We start from the raw sequence: 16,412 nt of genomic DNA on the forward strand, positions 1-16,412 counted from the left end.
CGTAGGCGGCCGGCCGCTCCTTTCGCGCTGCATTCATCGGCCCCCTCCATCTTGAACACGGAAGCAGGGCATATACTGGCATACTGCGGCTTCGGGTGACCAGGAAAAAGGTTGCGGCGCTCTGCAAACAATTTATAAAGTAAGATTTTATGATTGTCAGTCTATTATTTAAATGTATAAAACCGGATAAACTGATGTATTAAGGGTAGGGGATCACTGTTTGGGAAGTAATTGTAAAAAAAAAAATGATTCTGTGGCCGGAACTCCGCTTTAAGAGTAATTTTGACAACATTTCAGCAAAGGTGAAAGCTATCAGTTTGCTGCAAAATGAATTGAAGCTAAATTCCTCCATTGATCACCATTCCTGTACATTATATCTTTACTAGAGTAGCCCTGCATGTCCTAACTTTGTGCAGAGCTGTGGGAGATGTTGGTTCTGTATATTTAAAATAATGCTATTTTAAATGCTATGTATACAACAGATGCCTTAGCGCCCTTGCATCTGACATGTTTATTTCTGGTTTCTTTCCTGTATTGCAGTTGGAAGAAGGGGAACGTTTTGCGAAACAAGTGACAGACATGGGAGATGGAGCAGGAGAGTCACTCGCAAAAGGATTCCTGGCACTGGGACTGGTGTACAGCTTGCAAGCTACTGATGGTAATATCCTCTCTCTTTAGATGTTTTTCTTTCTGCTTGTGCATAAAAATAAAAAAGCAATTTTACCATTACAGAGGACCTGTTCTGGGGAAGATGTGCCCAAGGGGGCAAATATTTCCTGCAGACTCCCTTCAGCTCTATCTTTTAATTCTTTCTAATGGCTTACCATGCTGTGTTCTTTAACCACTTTAAGACCGGAAGGATTTGCCCCCTTCCTGACCAGGCCCTATTTTGCCATTCGGCACTGCGTTACTTTAGCGGACAATTGCGCGGTCGTGCGACGCTGTACCCAAATAAAATTGATGTCCTTTTTTTCCCACAAATAGAGCTTTCTTTTTGTGGTATTTGATCACCTGTGCGATTTTTATTTTTTGCGCTATAAACAAAAAAAAGAGCGACAATTTTAAAAAAAAATATATATATTTTTCACATTCTGCTATATGACATTCTCAAAAAAAAAGTTTAAAATTCAAAATTTTTTAACATTTTAGGCCAATTTTTTTTCTGCTACATATTTTTGGTAAAAAAAAAAAATCACAATTAGCTTATTTTGATTGGTTTGCGCAAAAGTTATCACGTCTACTAACTACGGGAAAGATTTGTCATTTTTATTGTTTTTTTTTTTTTTTTACTAGTAATGTCGGCGATCTGTGATTTTTTGCGGGACTGCGACATTGCGGCGGACAGATTGGACCCCTAACTGACATTTTTGACACTTTTGGGGGGACCAGTGACATTACTACAATAATCAGTGCTAAAAATATGCACTGCTACTGTAATAATGACACTGGCAGGGAGGGGTTAACCCTGTGGGTGATCAATGGGTTAAATGTGAGCCTATGGGAGTGATTCTAACTGTGGGGGGTGTGGCTTCTGAGATGATCATAGAGACATGCTATATAGAAGGATCACATGAGCTCTGTGATCATTTCAGAGAGAAGAACGGTCAACTGTGTTTACAACAGCTGACCGTTCTTCTCTCTCAGCGGGTAGCGATTGCAGGTGTCAGACGGCAATTGGAGCCGTCTGACCCGTGCATAGGCTTCCTCGCTGCCGAGTGGGGGCGGGAGCGCGCAGGCGGTGGCTCACGCTTGCCCCCTAGCTTCCCACCTGCAACCGATGTAGGTCTACGTTGGTTTGCGCAGGAGGGCCACCCTGCTGAAGTAAAAAGGTGCCGGGTGGTCGGGAAGTGGTTATGTGTGGAAGTTCCCATCTTGGTAGAGGAGCAGGGCTTTGCTTCCTTTTATGTCGGGGCTGCCCCATTCCCCTCCACCCTGATGACTGGTGATCTGATTACTGGTGTGGTAATATTTAGGAAGCAGCAATAGAACTGGAGGAAGCATAAATCCACAAAATGAATGAAGTAGAAGCAGGGAGATCCTCCACTGCAGATCCATAGGTACAGCTTTCTTTCCAGCAAGGAGAACAGTAAGCAGCATTGTAGTGACATTCCAAATCCCACCCAAAATCTTGTAAGATCAGCAGTTGGAGGCACAGTGTCTTATATAATTGTATACTACAGATTTACAAATATGTGAATCAAACCACAGGGAAAACACAAAAGTGCACACACACAGTGCCTAATGCATACCTCCAATTCCCCTCTGTGTTGCATCGCAAATGTGGGAGTGCTAATGTGATGACACAGTGAGTAAGCTCTCTGTCTGTGAGTGCTCTGCCTGTTTGTGTCTGTGTCAAATCTAAATACTGTGTAGCTCTCACCTGCATAAGCACTAGACTGAGAGACCCAGGAATTGTGGGATATTTAGTTTCTTTACAGGAAGTGTCTGTTCTCACACTACAAACAGAGTTCATGCATTACCTTGTACAGTGCCATGCAGCATGCTTCATGTTTGAACACAAACAGAAATTGCTGACACTGGGAAACAAATGACAGAATGGGATCTATTTACTAAAGCTAGAGAGGGCAAAATTAGTCACAATTCTGCAGAGAAACCAATCAGCTTCCAGGTCTTATTTCTAAAGCTTAATTAAACAAGCTGAGGTTCGAAGCTGATTGGTTTCTCTGCAGAATTTTGCCCTCTCTAGCTTTACTAAATAAACCTCTATGAAACTACATGATCAATGCACATCTTATATAGGTGAAAAACACACGGTGCTGGTAGGAAGGTTTACCATACCTTTAAAAGAAAGAAAGCTCAGTATTTTGTATTTAAAGTGGAGTTCCACCCAGTGAATGTTTTTTTTTAATAAGAATACCCCCGGGACAGTCAGGGCTAGTGCATAGCCTCTGATCTGTCCCGGGTTGCACTTACCTTTTAGAAGAAATACTTACCTTGAAAATGTATTGTCCAGCGCTGCCATCTCAGGTGTGGGCAGCTTGAAGCCAGCGAGATCCTCTTTTGTGTCCTCTTCCGTCCTCTTCAGTCCCACGATGCACTGCACCGGCCCCGCCGTCACTTCCGGTGCCGCAGCGTCATCCCTGCGCAGCTTCTGGGCATGCCCAGAAGCTGTTAAGCAAGGAATGACGGCGCCTGCACCGGAACTGACGTCGGGGCCGGTGCAGGCGCATTGATTCCTGGGAGCAAAGACGTTCAGCTCCCAGGAATCATTGCAAGCCAGGAAGTGACAAATTGCCGTGGCCGCCGAGGGGAGGAAGAGGAAGTTAGGTGAGTATATTTTCTTCTAAACCAGGTAAGTAAAAAAAAAAAAAAATTGTCATTATCCATTTGTTTTTCAGGTAACCCCGGGCATGAAGATGGATTTAAGTATAATTTTAGGGTGGAACTCCGCTTTAAATACATATTTCATGCTTACAATATTAATAAAAGCACTGTTAGATGTCATTTTCAAAGCTAACTTTTTGTTACAGTGAAATTGTGTGAATCTATTTGTTCTAAAACAAAAACTGTTTGTGGTAGCTCAAGTGTGGTAAACTTGAGCTGTAATTAAACTCCTGGGACCTGGCAAGCAGAGGAGACAATTAACCATGTGCTATTGAAGACACGAAGCACTCCAAAGTTATAGAAGGCCAGAGTTTAAGGGTTATAATAATATCACAATAATAAAATTTAAGATTTCCAGTTTTAAAGCGAACATCTCATACATCTCACAAGGCGCCAGGCACTCACCTGTGGTCTTGTGTGGTTGGTAGGCATCCATTTCATGGTCAGCTATCTGGACATAGTTGGGAGTTGAACAAGTCTGGTGGTTGGGTGTTAAACAGGCCAAAATCTGATGCGTGTATAGACAGCTTAAAGCTGGCCATACGTGAATCATTATTTTTTTGACCAGCTGCAGATGCTGATCGAGCATATATTTTCCAATAGTCCTGTTTGAGAGAAGTTCATCATTAGATTGACTTCTCTTGAACCGGAAATGGCCATAGACTGATTGAAATTCTATCAGTTATCGCTGAACCGGCTGAATTTGGATCCATCCTTGACCAGCTTAAATGAGAACTCTAGGCAAAAACTTTTTTACATATCCTTGTTACTGATTTCCTACTTTCACCAAATATGTAATCCATCTTTTCATTAACCACTTGTCGACCAGTCACGTTGACTGTACTGCGGCAAAGTGGCTCGTTCCTGTCCAGCGACGTAGACCTACGTCGCTGGACTCCTCCCCCTTTGGGCGGCGCGGGGGCGCCGCCGGAGGCTCGCTCCCGCTGCATTCAGTCACAGCGGGAGTCGGGCCAGGGGAGGAGCGGCGGTGATCGCCGCTGCTCTTCCCCGACCGTCGGGGAATCGAGTGTGGAGATCCGCCTGCTTGTGTAAACAGAGCGGGCGGATCTCCTAAGTGACAGACAGGGTCAGATTGCAGGGTTCAGCATAGCTGAACATGCGATCTGTCCCTGTGTCACTCAGTCACCTCCCCCCACACACGTTAGTAAGCACCAGGCATACATTAACCCCTCCCTCAACAATAAAATTAACCCCTTCCCTGCCAGTGTCATTTTTACAGTAACAGTACATATGTATAGCACTGATTACTGTAGTAATGTCACTGGTACCCCCAAAAGTGTCAAAAATGTCAGTCAAGGGTCCGATCTGTCCGCCGCAATGTCGATGTCCCACAAAAAAAATTGCCGATCGCCGCCATTACTCGTTGAAAAAAAAAACACTAAAAATGACGGAAATCTTTCCCTTAGTTAGTAAACGCAATAACTTTTGCGAAAACCAATCAAAATACGCTTATTGTGATTTTTTTTTTTTTACCAAACATAGGTAGCAGAAAACAAATTGGTCAAAGATTTTAAAAAAATTTGATTTTTACATTTTTTTGGGGGGAATGTCATATAAAAAAATTTGAAAAATATTGTTATTTTTTTCAAAATTTACGCTCTTTTTTTGTTTATAGCGCAAAAAGTAAAAATCGCACAGGTGATCAAATACCACCAAAAGAAAGCTCTATTTGTGGGAAAAAAAGGACGTAAATTTTGTTTGGGTACAGCATCGCACGACCGCGCAATTGTCAGTTAAATTCGCACAGTGCCGAATCGCAAAAAGTGACCTGGACGTAAGACAGCAAAATCCTCCGGTGGTAAAGTGGTTAACCCAGTAGTTGCTCTAAAATAGCTGGATGATTTAAAAAAAAAAAAAAGGTAATTCCCAGTGGTTTCCTTTTTGTAAGACCAATGGCAGCTATGCCTCCTGTTCCCCCAGTCACCGGTCTTGGCACAGCCCATCTGTAGTTCTTTTCTCCGGCAAACAGTGATGTACTTCTGCCCCTGCCTGCTGTTGTGTGTGGACCAGGACTCTCAAACCCCCGGTCTTTACTGCCCATGGAGGTGGTGTCCTAAAAATCTTCCTCCTCTGCTCCCTGCTACAACTAATTCCCTCCCACCACCACTGGCAGTTGCCACTGTTAAAAACTGTACTACCCGCTATCAGTCTCCTTTGCTGGCACCAGTTACCTTTTTCAGCTGTTACCCATGCATCTTATTCTCCCTTCGGCCACCCGATATCTCCCTGCATCCTCCGTCCACCAAAATGTGGGGCAAAATGTCCAATTTTTTAAGTTGGCTTTGAGCTATTTATCTCTGCAACAATCCTAACACTGCTCTGGGATCCTCACAGAGGTTTTTGTTTTACCTTTACACCTGGGCGTTTTTGAGTGTTTTTCAGCTCCAAAAATGCTCAAACAAAACGTTCCAAAACGCCCAACAAGTAAAACCCCATTCATTTAAATGGCCCCTGTTCACATCTGAGCGTTTTGCAAAACGCCTGTAGCTGAAAAAAGTACATGAGCTTCTTTTTGGGCTGATTACCAGCGTTTTTGATAGATGTCAATGCCTGCCTCCAAAAACGCCTGAAAAAAAAACGCCTGAAAATCGCAGTAAAATCGCGGTAAAAATTGCGGTAAAAATCGTGATAAAAAACGCGGTAAAACGCTATGCTCAAGTGTGAATGCAGCCTTAAAGAAATGTCAGTTTATTTAAGACTTCCCACTATAATTAAAATGCAGTATAATTTAGATATTCCTTTTTAAAGGCACTTCTGTTGTGTTTTTTTTATGAGGCTATGATTTAGTGTCAGCCCTCATTTCTTCGACCAAAGCATACATTTTTGTTGGGTTTAGGGTTCCATTTTGTTAAAATATAAATCGTTTTCATTGATCGATAACTTCCATTTTGCTGTTCATCCTCAAAGCCCTTACTTAAAGTATATCTAAAGGCATTTTTTTAGTTTTGTATAGAGTGGAGGGGGTTTAGAACATGAGTCAGGTTTATATTGCTGTCTGTGCCACCGTTAGAGAGATTGACCCTCTCTATTTGTCCTGTTTCCCTTTCTCTCCGAAAGTGATAGAAATCCAAAATTTTGGGTTGTCACCATAACCGTAATAGAGGGGAAATATTCCAATAGGGGCACTAGTTCTGGTGACCTGGGGGATGACCAGAGAGTGCCTCACGTTGATGGAATTTCCTCTTACTTTCTGTTTTGGCTATGGGACAGGAAGTAAAGGGAAATCTCCCTAATGTGACACAGATAGCAAAAAAAAAAAAAGTTTTGCTTTTAGTTTTACTTTAACCACTTGCCGACCGCCGCACGACTATCTACGGCGGCGGTCAGCCCCTCACAGGCAAAGTGACGTAGGGCTACGTCACTAGCTTGTGAGGGTCTAGGGAGCGAGCGCGCGCCGCCGGAGGCGCGCTCCCGCGTGGTCACGGACCCCCCCCGCGCATGTGACCGGCGGACCCGATGTCCGCCGGCCACTCTGCGATCGGCGGGGGAGAGGGAGAAAGTCAGGCAGCTTGTGTAAACAAGCTGCCTGTCATTCTCCTCGCTGCATGAGAGATGATCATATGGATCTACTATGTAGATCCGTTGATCACTCTGCATACAGCTGAAGCCACAGCCAATCACAGTTAGAATCACGCCCCTAGGGACACACACAGCCCCTCCCTCTCAAATAAAGTTAACCCCTTCACTACCAGTGTATTTTTACAGTAACAGTGCATATGTATAGCACTGATTACTGTAGTAATGTCACTGGTAACCCCAAAAGTGTCAAAAATGTCAGTCAAGGGTCCGATCTGTCCGCCGCAATGTCGCAGTACCGCAAAAAAAATCGCAGATCGCCGCCATTACGCGTTAAAAAAAAACAACAAAAATGACAAAAATCTTTCCCTTAGTTAGTAAACGCAATAACTTTTGCGCAAACCAATCAAAATACGCTTTTTGCAATTTTTTTTTACCAAACATAGGTAGCATAAAACAAATTGGCCGAAAATGTTAAAAAATTTTGATTTTTACATTTTTTTTGGGGGGAATTTCATATAAAAAAAGGGAAAAATATTGCTATTTTTGCAAAATTTATGCTCTTCTTTTGTTTATAGCGCGTGATCAAAAAATCGCACAGGTGATCAAATACCGCCAAAAGAAAGCTCTGTTTGTGGGGAAAAAAAGGACGCCAAATTCGTTTAGGTACAGCGTCGCACGACCGCGCAATTGTCCGTTAAAGTCACGCAGTGCCGAATCGCAAAATACCCCCTGGTCAGGAAGGGGGTAAAATCTTCCGGGGCTTAAGTGGTTAAGAAATGTTTTGTCAAAGTTGCCAGTCATAAGCACAAAGGTAACCTTTTTATGTGAAATGATGGGGTTTCATGTTGTTTAGGTGGTCAGAAAGAAGATTTAAATCCTGACGCTGATGTGCTTGCTTAGGTTTAGAAGCTTTTATCTGATGGCTTATCTTTATGCCTAAACTCACCATTGGTCTGCCAAGCAATTTTGCACATATCTGTCCCTTTGTTTTTAGAGCTGGCATCACGGGTCCAGGCAATGTTAAACATTTCTCTGCTTATATACAGCTTGTCTTTATCCTGCAATGTAACTGCAGGCAGGGGTTGAGAAATAAGAAGGTGTCTACTCCACTTCACTTGTTTGATTAAATGATTTTTGTACTGCTCTGCCCCATGCAGTCATTGGAGATCACAAACTGCAAAAGTGCATTTTTCAGTTTTTTAATATACATGGGAGTCCAGAAACCAAGACTTGCGGAGTATGCAAGGCCAGCACTTAGAGGAGTAAGCCCCACATTCTATAATGCTATGCACATAATTTACTTACCAACAGAGAGGTGATAATGGTGCTTGCTTTTATCTTGATGGGTGTGTAGAAAAGCACTACAAGTGTTTAATTTCCTTTTTTTTTTGCAATGAAAATTTTATTATACTACACCTGGCAAGGATCTGTTGTTTAAATGTTTTATATTTAAACTGCAGGCCTTCATTTAAACACTGGGCTCCTGGAAGATAAATACTTAGAGGATAAATTAGCTTCTCCATAAACTTTAAATTCTTTGCTTAGCCATTGAGAATTTATTGTGTTTAGCTGATCTCAACAGAAACATTTCTCATTGTTGCAGCCACTCAGAAAAGCACTCAGGATGATTGGAGCAAGAAGGCTCTCCAGGCATTACAGAAGTAAGATGATGATTATGTGTACTTTAATCACACTCATATAGTGGACTTGAAAGTAAGCATAGAATAATAGTGATATATACATCTATACTAGTAGAACTTTCAGCTGTAGCCATGCAAATGTAGAAAGTGACTTTGTCCTTTTTTTTTTAAACTTAGAATTAAAGAAGAATTCTATGTACGGGTATTTGTATATATCAGAGGTCTCCAAAGTTTTCAAACAAAGGGCCAGTTTATTATCCCTGAGTCCCCGTTCACACTAAGGCGACCTGTGAGGCGACCTGGTCGCCTCACAGGTCGCCGTAGGTCGCCTCCCATAGGGAAGCTGCGGACCCGTTCTAATAGGAGCGACACAAGTCGCTCCGACTTAGAAAAAGGGTCCGGAGCTTCTTTGGGGCGACCAGGAGGCGACCGCCATAGACTTCAATGTTATGAAGTCCTTGGCGGCCGCTCCGAGGTCGCGGCGCACTGCTCGCACCGCGACCTTGGAGGTCGCAGTGCGAAGTAGAGTCGCTTGTATGTGAACAGGGCCTAAGACTTTAGTAGGACCAGATTGTGGCCAGCAGGGGCAGAAAATGTCCCGGGCCCAGCATCAGTGAGAATAAATATGGCCTCAAGGTTGGTAGTCAGTAGGAGGAGGAGTAGTGCCCCTATTAGTAGGAGGAATAGTAGGAGGAATAGTATCCCATCATTGGGAGGAATAGTGCCTCATATCAGTTGGAGGAATAAAGACTAGTAAAGGGCCACATCTGGCCCTCAGGCAGCAGTTTGCAGACCCCTGATATAAGCAGTAGTTATATTGGTCCAGCTTGGGCCAATGTAACTATGTATGTACCATACCTATAGAATCTAGAATAGGCATTCTCAACCAGGGTTCCTCCAGAGGTTGCTATGGGGTTCCTTGAGCTGTGGCTAGTTGACCTCCCATCTGTTGGTGCCTTTGTAATTCCAGGACCATTGCCACTTGGCAGAGCTTGTAGCATAAAACCAATGATCATTCATCTTTTTCCATCTTTGACTGTGAGGGTGCCATTATAAGGGGTCATTTCTTCCACTGACCACCAATGTAAGGGGCATTTTCTTTGTGACCACTGACACTTAACAGGGGTTCCCAGACCTCAAATTTATTTTAAGTGTTCCTCTGGGGTAAAAATTAGTTTTAGAAAGGCTTTCCTAGAGGCTGATATATTAAAAAAAGAGACAATCAGCGCAACCCTATGTAAACTAACGGTAGATGATTTGCAAGCTGAACACCAAGGAGAATTTCAGGTAGCCCCAAAAAACAGTATTAACATATAAACATTGCAACACAAATAAAAAGGTACAAATAAAACAATAAATGCCAGATATTCAAATAATAAAAGCAGTCCAGAGCCCAAGTGGAAAATATCCTTAGAAGGTAAGGATCCCTTGGGTGAGAAATTTCAGGAACACTGATCCCATGCGTGAATGATCCCACCACCAGCATGCAGATTGCTCGCTCACCTCAATTTGTTGACCCCTGAACTAACAGGAAGGTCAAAAATGCAGATTCCTACTACCAGGGGCGGAGGGAAGGCAGATGCTTACAACAAGATGATGATCTTGTAAGTTTTTACTCAAAAAAGTGTGTGTCCTAGAAGCAGTTAGATTCTTAATTTCGTTATATGTACTTGGCTATATGTGTGACCATTGGAACAGCCAGGACCTCTTTGCATCTGCTATCCCTTATCCCCGGGTAGTGGGAATCTGCGTTTTTGACCTTCCTGTTAGTTCAGGGGTCAACCAATTGAGGCAAGCGAGCAATCTGTGTGCTTGTGGTGGGCTCATTCACGCATGGGATCAGTGTTCCTGAAATTTCTCACCCAAGGGATCCTTTCCTTCCAAGGATATTTTCTACTTGGGGTCTGGACTGCTTTTATTACTTGAATATTTGGCATTTATTGCTTTATTTGTACTGTCTTATTTGCATTGTTTATGTGTTCATACTCTAGAAGTCAGAAATCACTGTAATAGACACTCCTATCACAGTAATCTCCATTAACTTCCAGGTCATGTGCCATGCAACTGCCCTGCTGCATCCTGAACACAGGAGTTTTTGCCAGTTGGCATCGGCACCATCTAGAGATCACTTTGCATGTTCTCAATGAGTGCAAAACGCTCTCAGATTGGACAAGGAGGTGGTGGTGTCATACTCTCCACTTCCTCCAATCAGAGAATGCTTTGCATAATTTGAGAAAATGCAAAGCATTCTCTAAATTTTGCCTATGCCTAATGAATGATCTCCTATGTTCAGAATGCAGCAGGACAGCCACTTGGGGTTGGACCTGGAAGCTAGAAGAGATCACTTGGGTAGGGGTATCTACTGCAGTGATTTCCAACTTCCAAAGCAGGTTTCTTAACTAGGGTTCCTCCAGAGGTTGCTAGGGGTTCCTTAAGCATTGAGCAACTTCCGCCTCTCAGATAAGTTCCCACTGACACCATTGATCTTTTTAACTATCTGTAAGGAGGTAGTTATTCTCAATATTCACAAGTGTAAGGAGCATTCTCCACACTGACCATCACACTAATGTATTATGAGTTGTAGATATGGTAATTTTTAGCAGGGGTTCCCTGTGACCGGAAAGTTATGTCAAGGGTTCCTCTGTGTTGAAAAGGTTGGGAAATTCTGTTCTAGAAGAATCCCACAGGTATGACATATGCATAGTTACAATGCTCCAAGCTGGACCAATGTAACGATATAAAAATATCCATACCAGGAATTTTTCTTTAAAGGCATTCCTGCAAAAAAAAATACATACTTACTCCTCCCAATGCCTGCACTGCCAATCTCTACTTTCTGTACAAGTAAGACTGGTTGAAAGAACTTCAACAACGTTCATGATTGTCAGAACCTTTTTTCCCTCTGCGCTCTGTGGCCCCTTCTTCTAAAACCTACATTACTGCAGGACCTAATGATAATGTAATAGCCAGAGGAAGGAACCACAGCCCTGTGGAGGTCCAGACATTTGACACATAAAAGTGTGCTGGATGTTGAAAGTGTTTCAGCCAGTGTAACTTGTAAAGGCAGTGAAAATCAGTGACGTAGAAAGCAGGAGAGGTAAGTAATAATCGTTTTCTTAAGGTAACTACAAGGTTCTAAGTAGCATTGTATAAATAGATCTTTTATTCTTTGTACAAAAATGGCAGTATATAAAAAAAAGCCTCCATAGAGACATTTCTATATTTCGAGCCTTTCAACGTCTTTTTCTCAAGCACTAATTATTTTTTACATTAAATAAGAGCTATTTATAAGGTTGTATATAGAACCATGTTTTGGGATTCTCGCACATCTGGGAGCCTCAAAGTAAGGTAGGCGTTTCTTTGCAGGAATGCCATTGATTTTGAAATTTAAAAGGTGTAGAGTCACTTCAAAGTGATAGCAAACACAAAAAGCACAGATTCTGGGATTTTCTATGTGGCAGCATACGATAGAATAATTGTACTAAAAAAAATGAATTTTTATTAAATTCCAAATTGCACATAAACAGTACTTTTTTTAAAATAAATGGTTAAGTGTACATTACAGCATCTTTCTTTCAGACAGAACTTAAGCTATTTTTACCACATTCAATACCCAAAACCCTTGTTGATGCGTTTTACAGTAGAGACCACACCTCAGGACAGGGTGGACGTATGAATGTCACAAGGAGAGTTTGCTCATTAGTCTAACCCAGTGGTCTCCAAACTGTGGTCTGTGGGCCAGTGTCATGGGTCTGCTACCTAAGGGGTTAACTTAGTGCAGAGTCTGCAGACTAATTGCAGTGATTGGCAACAGGCTGCTCTATTTAAACTCCGCAGCAGCATTATGTCTTTGCTGTCTGATCTGCAGCTTCCTGTGACCCCTGCTCCTGTTTACCTGCTTCTCTGATTGATCTCCTCTACGACCCGGCTTGACTTTGGACTTCCCTTGCTTTCTGCCTGCACCTGACCTCGGCTCCCCTCTGACCTTGATCCTGCATGCTCCTTTGGATTCCACGCCGCCCGCCTGTTGTTGACCCGGCCTGTGAACTGATCCGTTTGCCTGTGAGCCCCCAGAGTGAGTGTGGACTCGGGTGTTCCATCATTCTGCCTGCCTGCTGTTGGGATCCTCCTACCTGCTGGTTGTCTCCTTTTAAAGCATCTGGGACCTTGGAACTGCCCGTCCAACAGCTGACTCGCCAGGCCCTCATACCATTCTGCTCTCCCATGCCACCTGTCTGCTCTACCAGGGGCCGCGAGTCAGATACATAAGGGAGGCCTTCCTCTGCACTATCGGGCTCATCAGTCAGGTACGTGAGAAGTTGACAGCCAGATGTGGCCCTTAGCTTGCCTTTATCCAGCCCTTGGAGGACAATTCCATCCACTGACACCAGTGATGGGGCACCATTCCTCCCACAGACAGCAATGATGGGGCACCATTCCTCCCACAGACACCAATGATAGGGGGATTTTCCTCCAACGGATACCAACAATGAGGCACCATTCTTCTCACTGATACCAATAATTGGGCACTATTCCTCTCACTGATACCAACTATAGGGCACTATTCCTCCCAATAAAACCATAATGAGGCATTGTTACTCCCACTGACCACCAATCCTGAGGCATTGTTTACTCCCACTGATGTCAGGGCGTTTTCTACTCCCACTGGCCACAGTCTGGTCCCCCTAAAACTTGAAGGACAGTAAACTGGCCCTTTGTTTAGAAATCCCTGTTCTAACCCATATTATATAAGCATATACCAAACACAGAAAATCACTTGGATCATTTTACTCCAGCTAATTATTGCTGAAACTACCCCTTGGAGATGGCTACGCTGTCTGCAGGGGAAGAAAAGGAGCCCCTAAGACAGATCAAGCCCAGGATCCCACCTTATGTATGCACACTTGCAAATCTGTATCAAACCTTCCCTGTTGAAATGCCTTCCAGCTGGGCAAAGGGGCATTCAGGAAGAAAGTAAAAGCAGCTTCTTTTTCATTTTCCACTGAATTTAGGGTGGGATCCTGGGCTTGATCTGTGTTAGGACTCCCTTTTCTTCCCCTTCAGGAGCCATAGCGATCTCCAGGTGGTAGTCTCAGTGGTAATTAGATAAAGTAAGAGGAGCCAAGTGATTTTATGTCTTTGGTATATATGTACCAAATATGGGTTTTGATTAATGAGCTAATGCTTCTTGTGACACTCATACATCCACACGGTCCTGAGTAGAGGTGAGCTTGGGTGTCCAAACTCCAAACTCATTTCTTGCCAAACTTGGAACTTGTGCTCCTTTTTTATTTCAATGACCTGGGTCATTCCTACCCAGCTGCACTGGTAAACAAAGAGGCAGGCTGCAGGGGGGGCCGCAGCTTATTGAAGTAAAATGAGAGCATAAATTCAGATTTCGGCTAAGAGTAAGAGTGAGTTTGGAGGGTGCCCAAGCTCATCTCTAGTCCTGAGGAAGCAGATTCTACAGTTAAAGAAGTCAGCAAGGGTTTGGGGTTAAAAATTTGGTAACAAATACATCATCTATGTCTAAAAGGAAGACTGAAATGTATCCTTACCCATTTTTTTATAATGTATATATGCAACATGGATTTTTTTTATACAATTGTTCTCTCGAGTGTTGCCACATTGAAAATTCCATGTTTTGTGTTTCTTTTGCGTTAACTATACAATCATGAAGGAAGAAAGCACTTAAGTGTTTCCTCATGTATTTGGTGTCTCCACTCTTAACAAATGTTGATAGTCATTTTAAAGTGAACCTGTCCTTCATGATGACTATCTGAAACTACGTTGTAGACATGTTGCCCAATAGTGGATACCAAAAGGTGCCTGTTATTGCCTTTTATACAAAAGTCTCTTGCATACCCTATGTAGAGAAGGGAAAGTTTGCACAGAGGTTTGCTTTACTTTGATTAGGGCCTAAGCTCCACCTATTGACACAAAGCAAGCCAACCCCCAGTCAAATTCAGAACGTCTAATGTCCATATCAAGTTGGACTTACTTTCACGTGAGATCTGAAGGATGAGAAAGGTAATAGCTGCCATCATGTGGAACCCGCTGTTTATGTATTCCCATGTTCAATATGTTCCAGTCATGTGTTGGTTGGTTGGTCAACTCTTAGCCATGACTTTATCAATATCTCACCCAGCATTTTCTGTACTGTGCTGGTCAAAACTATTGTGGACACCACTCAAAATTATTCAGGTCAGGTGTTTTCAGTGAAGGATACTTATAATTCTTCAGCATGCAAAGACTTTTAGGACAAGACAATTTTGTGGCAGCAGTTTGGGGAAGATCCTTTTAGTTCCATTTGGCCCTGTGCACATAGCTAGCTCCACTAAGACATAAGTTTGAATGAAGGAACCTAATGGCGCTTTTCCACTGCATGGAACCGTACCGGTTCGGCACGCTTTTGTGCTTTTCCACTGCTGGTACCGCATGGTATAGGGTCGGAACGGTTCGGTACGGTACGGTATAGGTTTGCTTTTCCACTGCATGGAACCGAACGGTACGGTACGGCTCTGAAAAAACAGTACCTACTCGATTGTGGTTCCAACAGGTACCAAACTGGTACCATATCCCACAATCCTTTGCATGCAGTCACTACTAGCCACTGATTGGTCAGAGAATCCCACCCACCCCGTTGTTATCTCACCCACTTAATTTTAGTACTACTTTAGTGGAAAAGCAAACCTATACCGTACCGAACCGTTCCGACACTATACCATGTGGTACCAGCAGTGGAAAAGCAAACCGGACCAAGCAGAGCCGAGTAGAGCCGAGCCGGTACTTGCAGTGGAAAAGTGCCATATGTGACCTGCACAGAGCTCTTACCTCAGCCCTACTGAACACCTTTGAAATGTATTGGAATGCAAATTGCAAGTCAGGTCCGTTTATCCAACATCAGTATCTGGCCTTTCAAATGCTTTTTTGCCTAATTGGGCACAAGTTCCCACAGACACCCTCCAAAATCTCGTAGAAAACCTTCCCAGAACAGCAGAAGTTGTGATAGCAGTAAAAGCGAGAAAAAATCCATATTAATGCCCATGGTTGTGAAATGGGTTGTCCCACAGGCTCCTATAGATGTAATGGTCAGGTGTCCACAAGCATAGGCCATGTAGTATATATGGTTATTGATGTTTTTGGGGTTTTTCTTAAGCATGGACACCAAAGCATGAAAAGCGATTGTGATAATTTAGTGCTGTTGTTTTGCAGGGCACATGAGTTAGATCCAGAAGACACCCAGATTATCCTCTACTTGTCACTTCAGCTGGGACTTGTCCGACAGGTAAGTGAGCAAAGTTATGTGCAGGAGAGCCATGCACAGCTGTGAACTGACCATAAAGCTCGTCGTACACTGGTAGCTTCAGGAACACTTGTTTCGTTTTCTAATGGTTAGTCATAATGACAATCATTTTCAATTCAAATGAGCAAGATGGGAAATTTGTCTCAAATTAACAAATGTCTAACAGTGAATGTGGTTTTCATTCAGGAAATTAAAATCATTCCAAAATCAAATCAAATGAAAGTACTTTTAAACTACATTTTACAAGTCATCAAATGTACTAAGAATGTTTGTATGAATATTCGTATGAACATTTGAAAATCGAATAGCTTAACCTGTTGCCACCCACATAACACAAATGTGCAGCGACAAAAGAGTGGGCTTTAACGCCCACATACCGCACATTTGCATCACTGGATGGTCAAAGTTTCTAGGCTGAGAGCATGCTCCCAGCCTAGAGACAAAGTTGTCAAAGACTCATGATCGGTGGCCAGCAGGCAGAGTTGTATAAAGTACTCGAAACCCATACTTGAGTAAAAGTACAAGTGCTCGATCAAAAAGTGACTTGAGTAGAAGTGGAAGTGCTCAATCAAAAAGTGACT

General features: G+C 43.0%; 1 protein-coding gene across 1 annotated transcript in view; it reads left to right on the forward strand.

Moving 5' to 3' along the window:
• The window catches only part of TTC7A (tetratricopeptide repeat domain 7A), a 596,795-nt gene that overhangs the window by 299,412 nt on the left and 280,971 nt on the right, over positions 1-16,412 (forward strand). The window contains exons 12-14 of the mRNA XM_082252340.1: positions 541-658; positions 8,489-8,546; positions 15,741-15,813. Coding sequence (XP_082108466.1) covers positions 541-658; positions 8,489-8,546; positions 15,741-15,813 — 249 coding nt within the window. The remainder of the gene's footprint in view (positions 1-540; positions 659-8,488; positions 8,547-15,740; positions 15,814-16,412) is intronic.

The sequence above is a fragment of the Pelophylax lessonae genome (assembly GCF_965119305.1).
Source record: "Pelophylax lessonae genome assembly, chromosome: 3".
NCBI classification, from domain to species: Eukaryota; Metazoa; Chordata; class Amphibia; order Anura; family Ranidae; genus Pelophylax; species Pelophylax lessonae.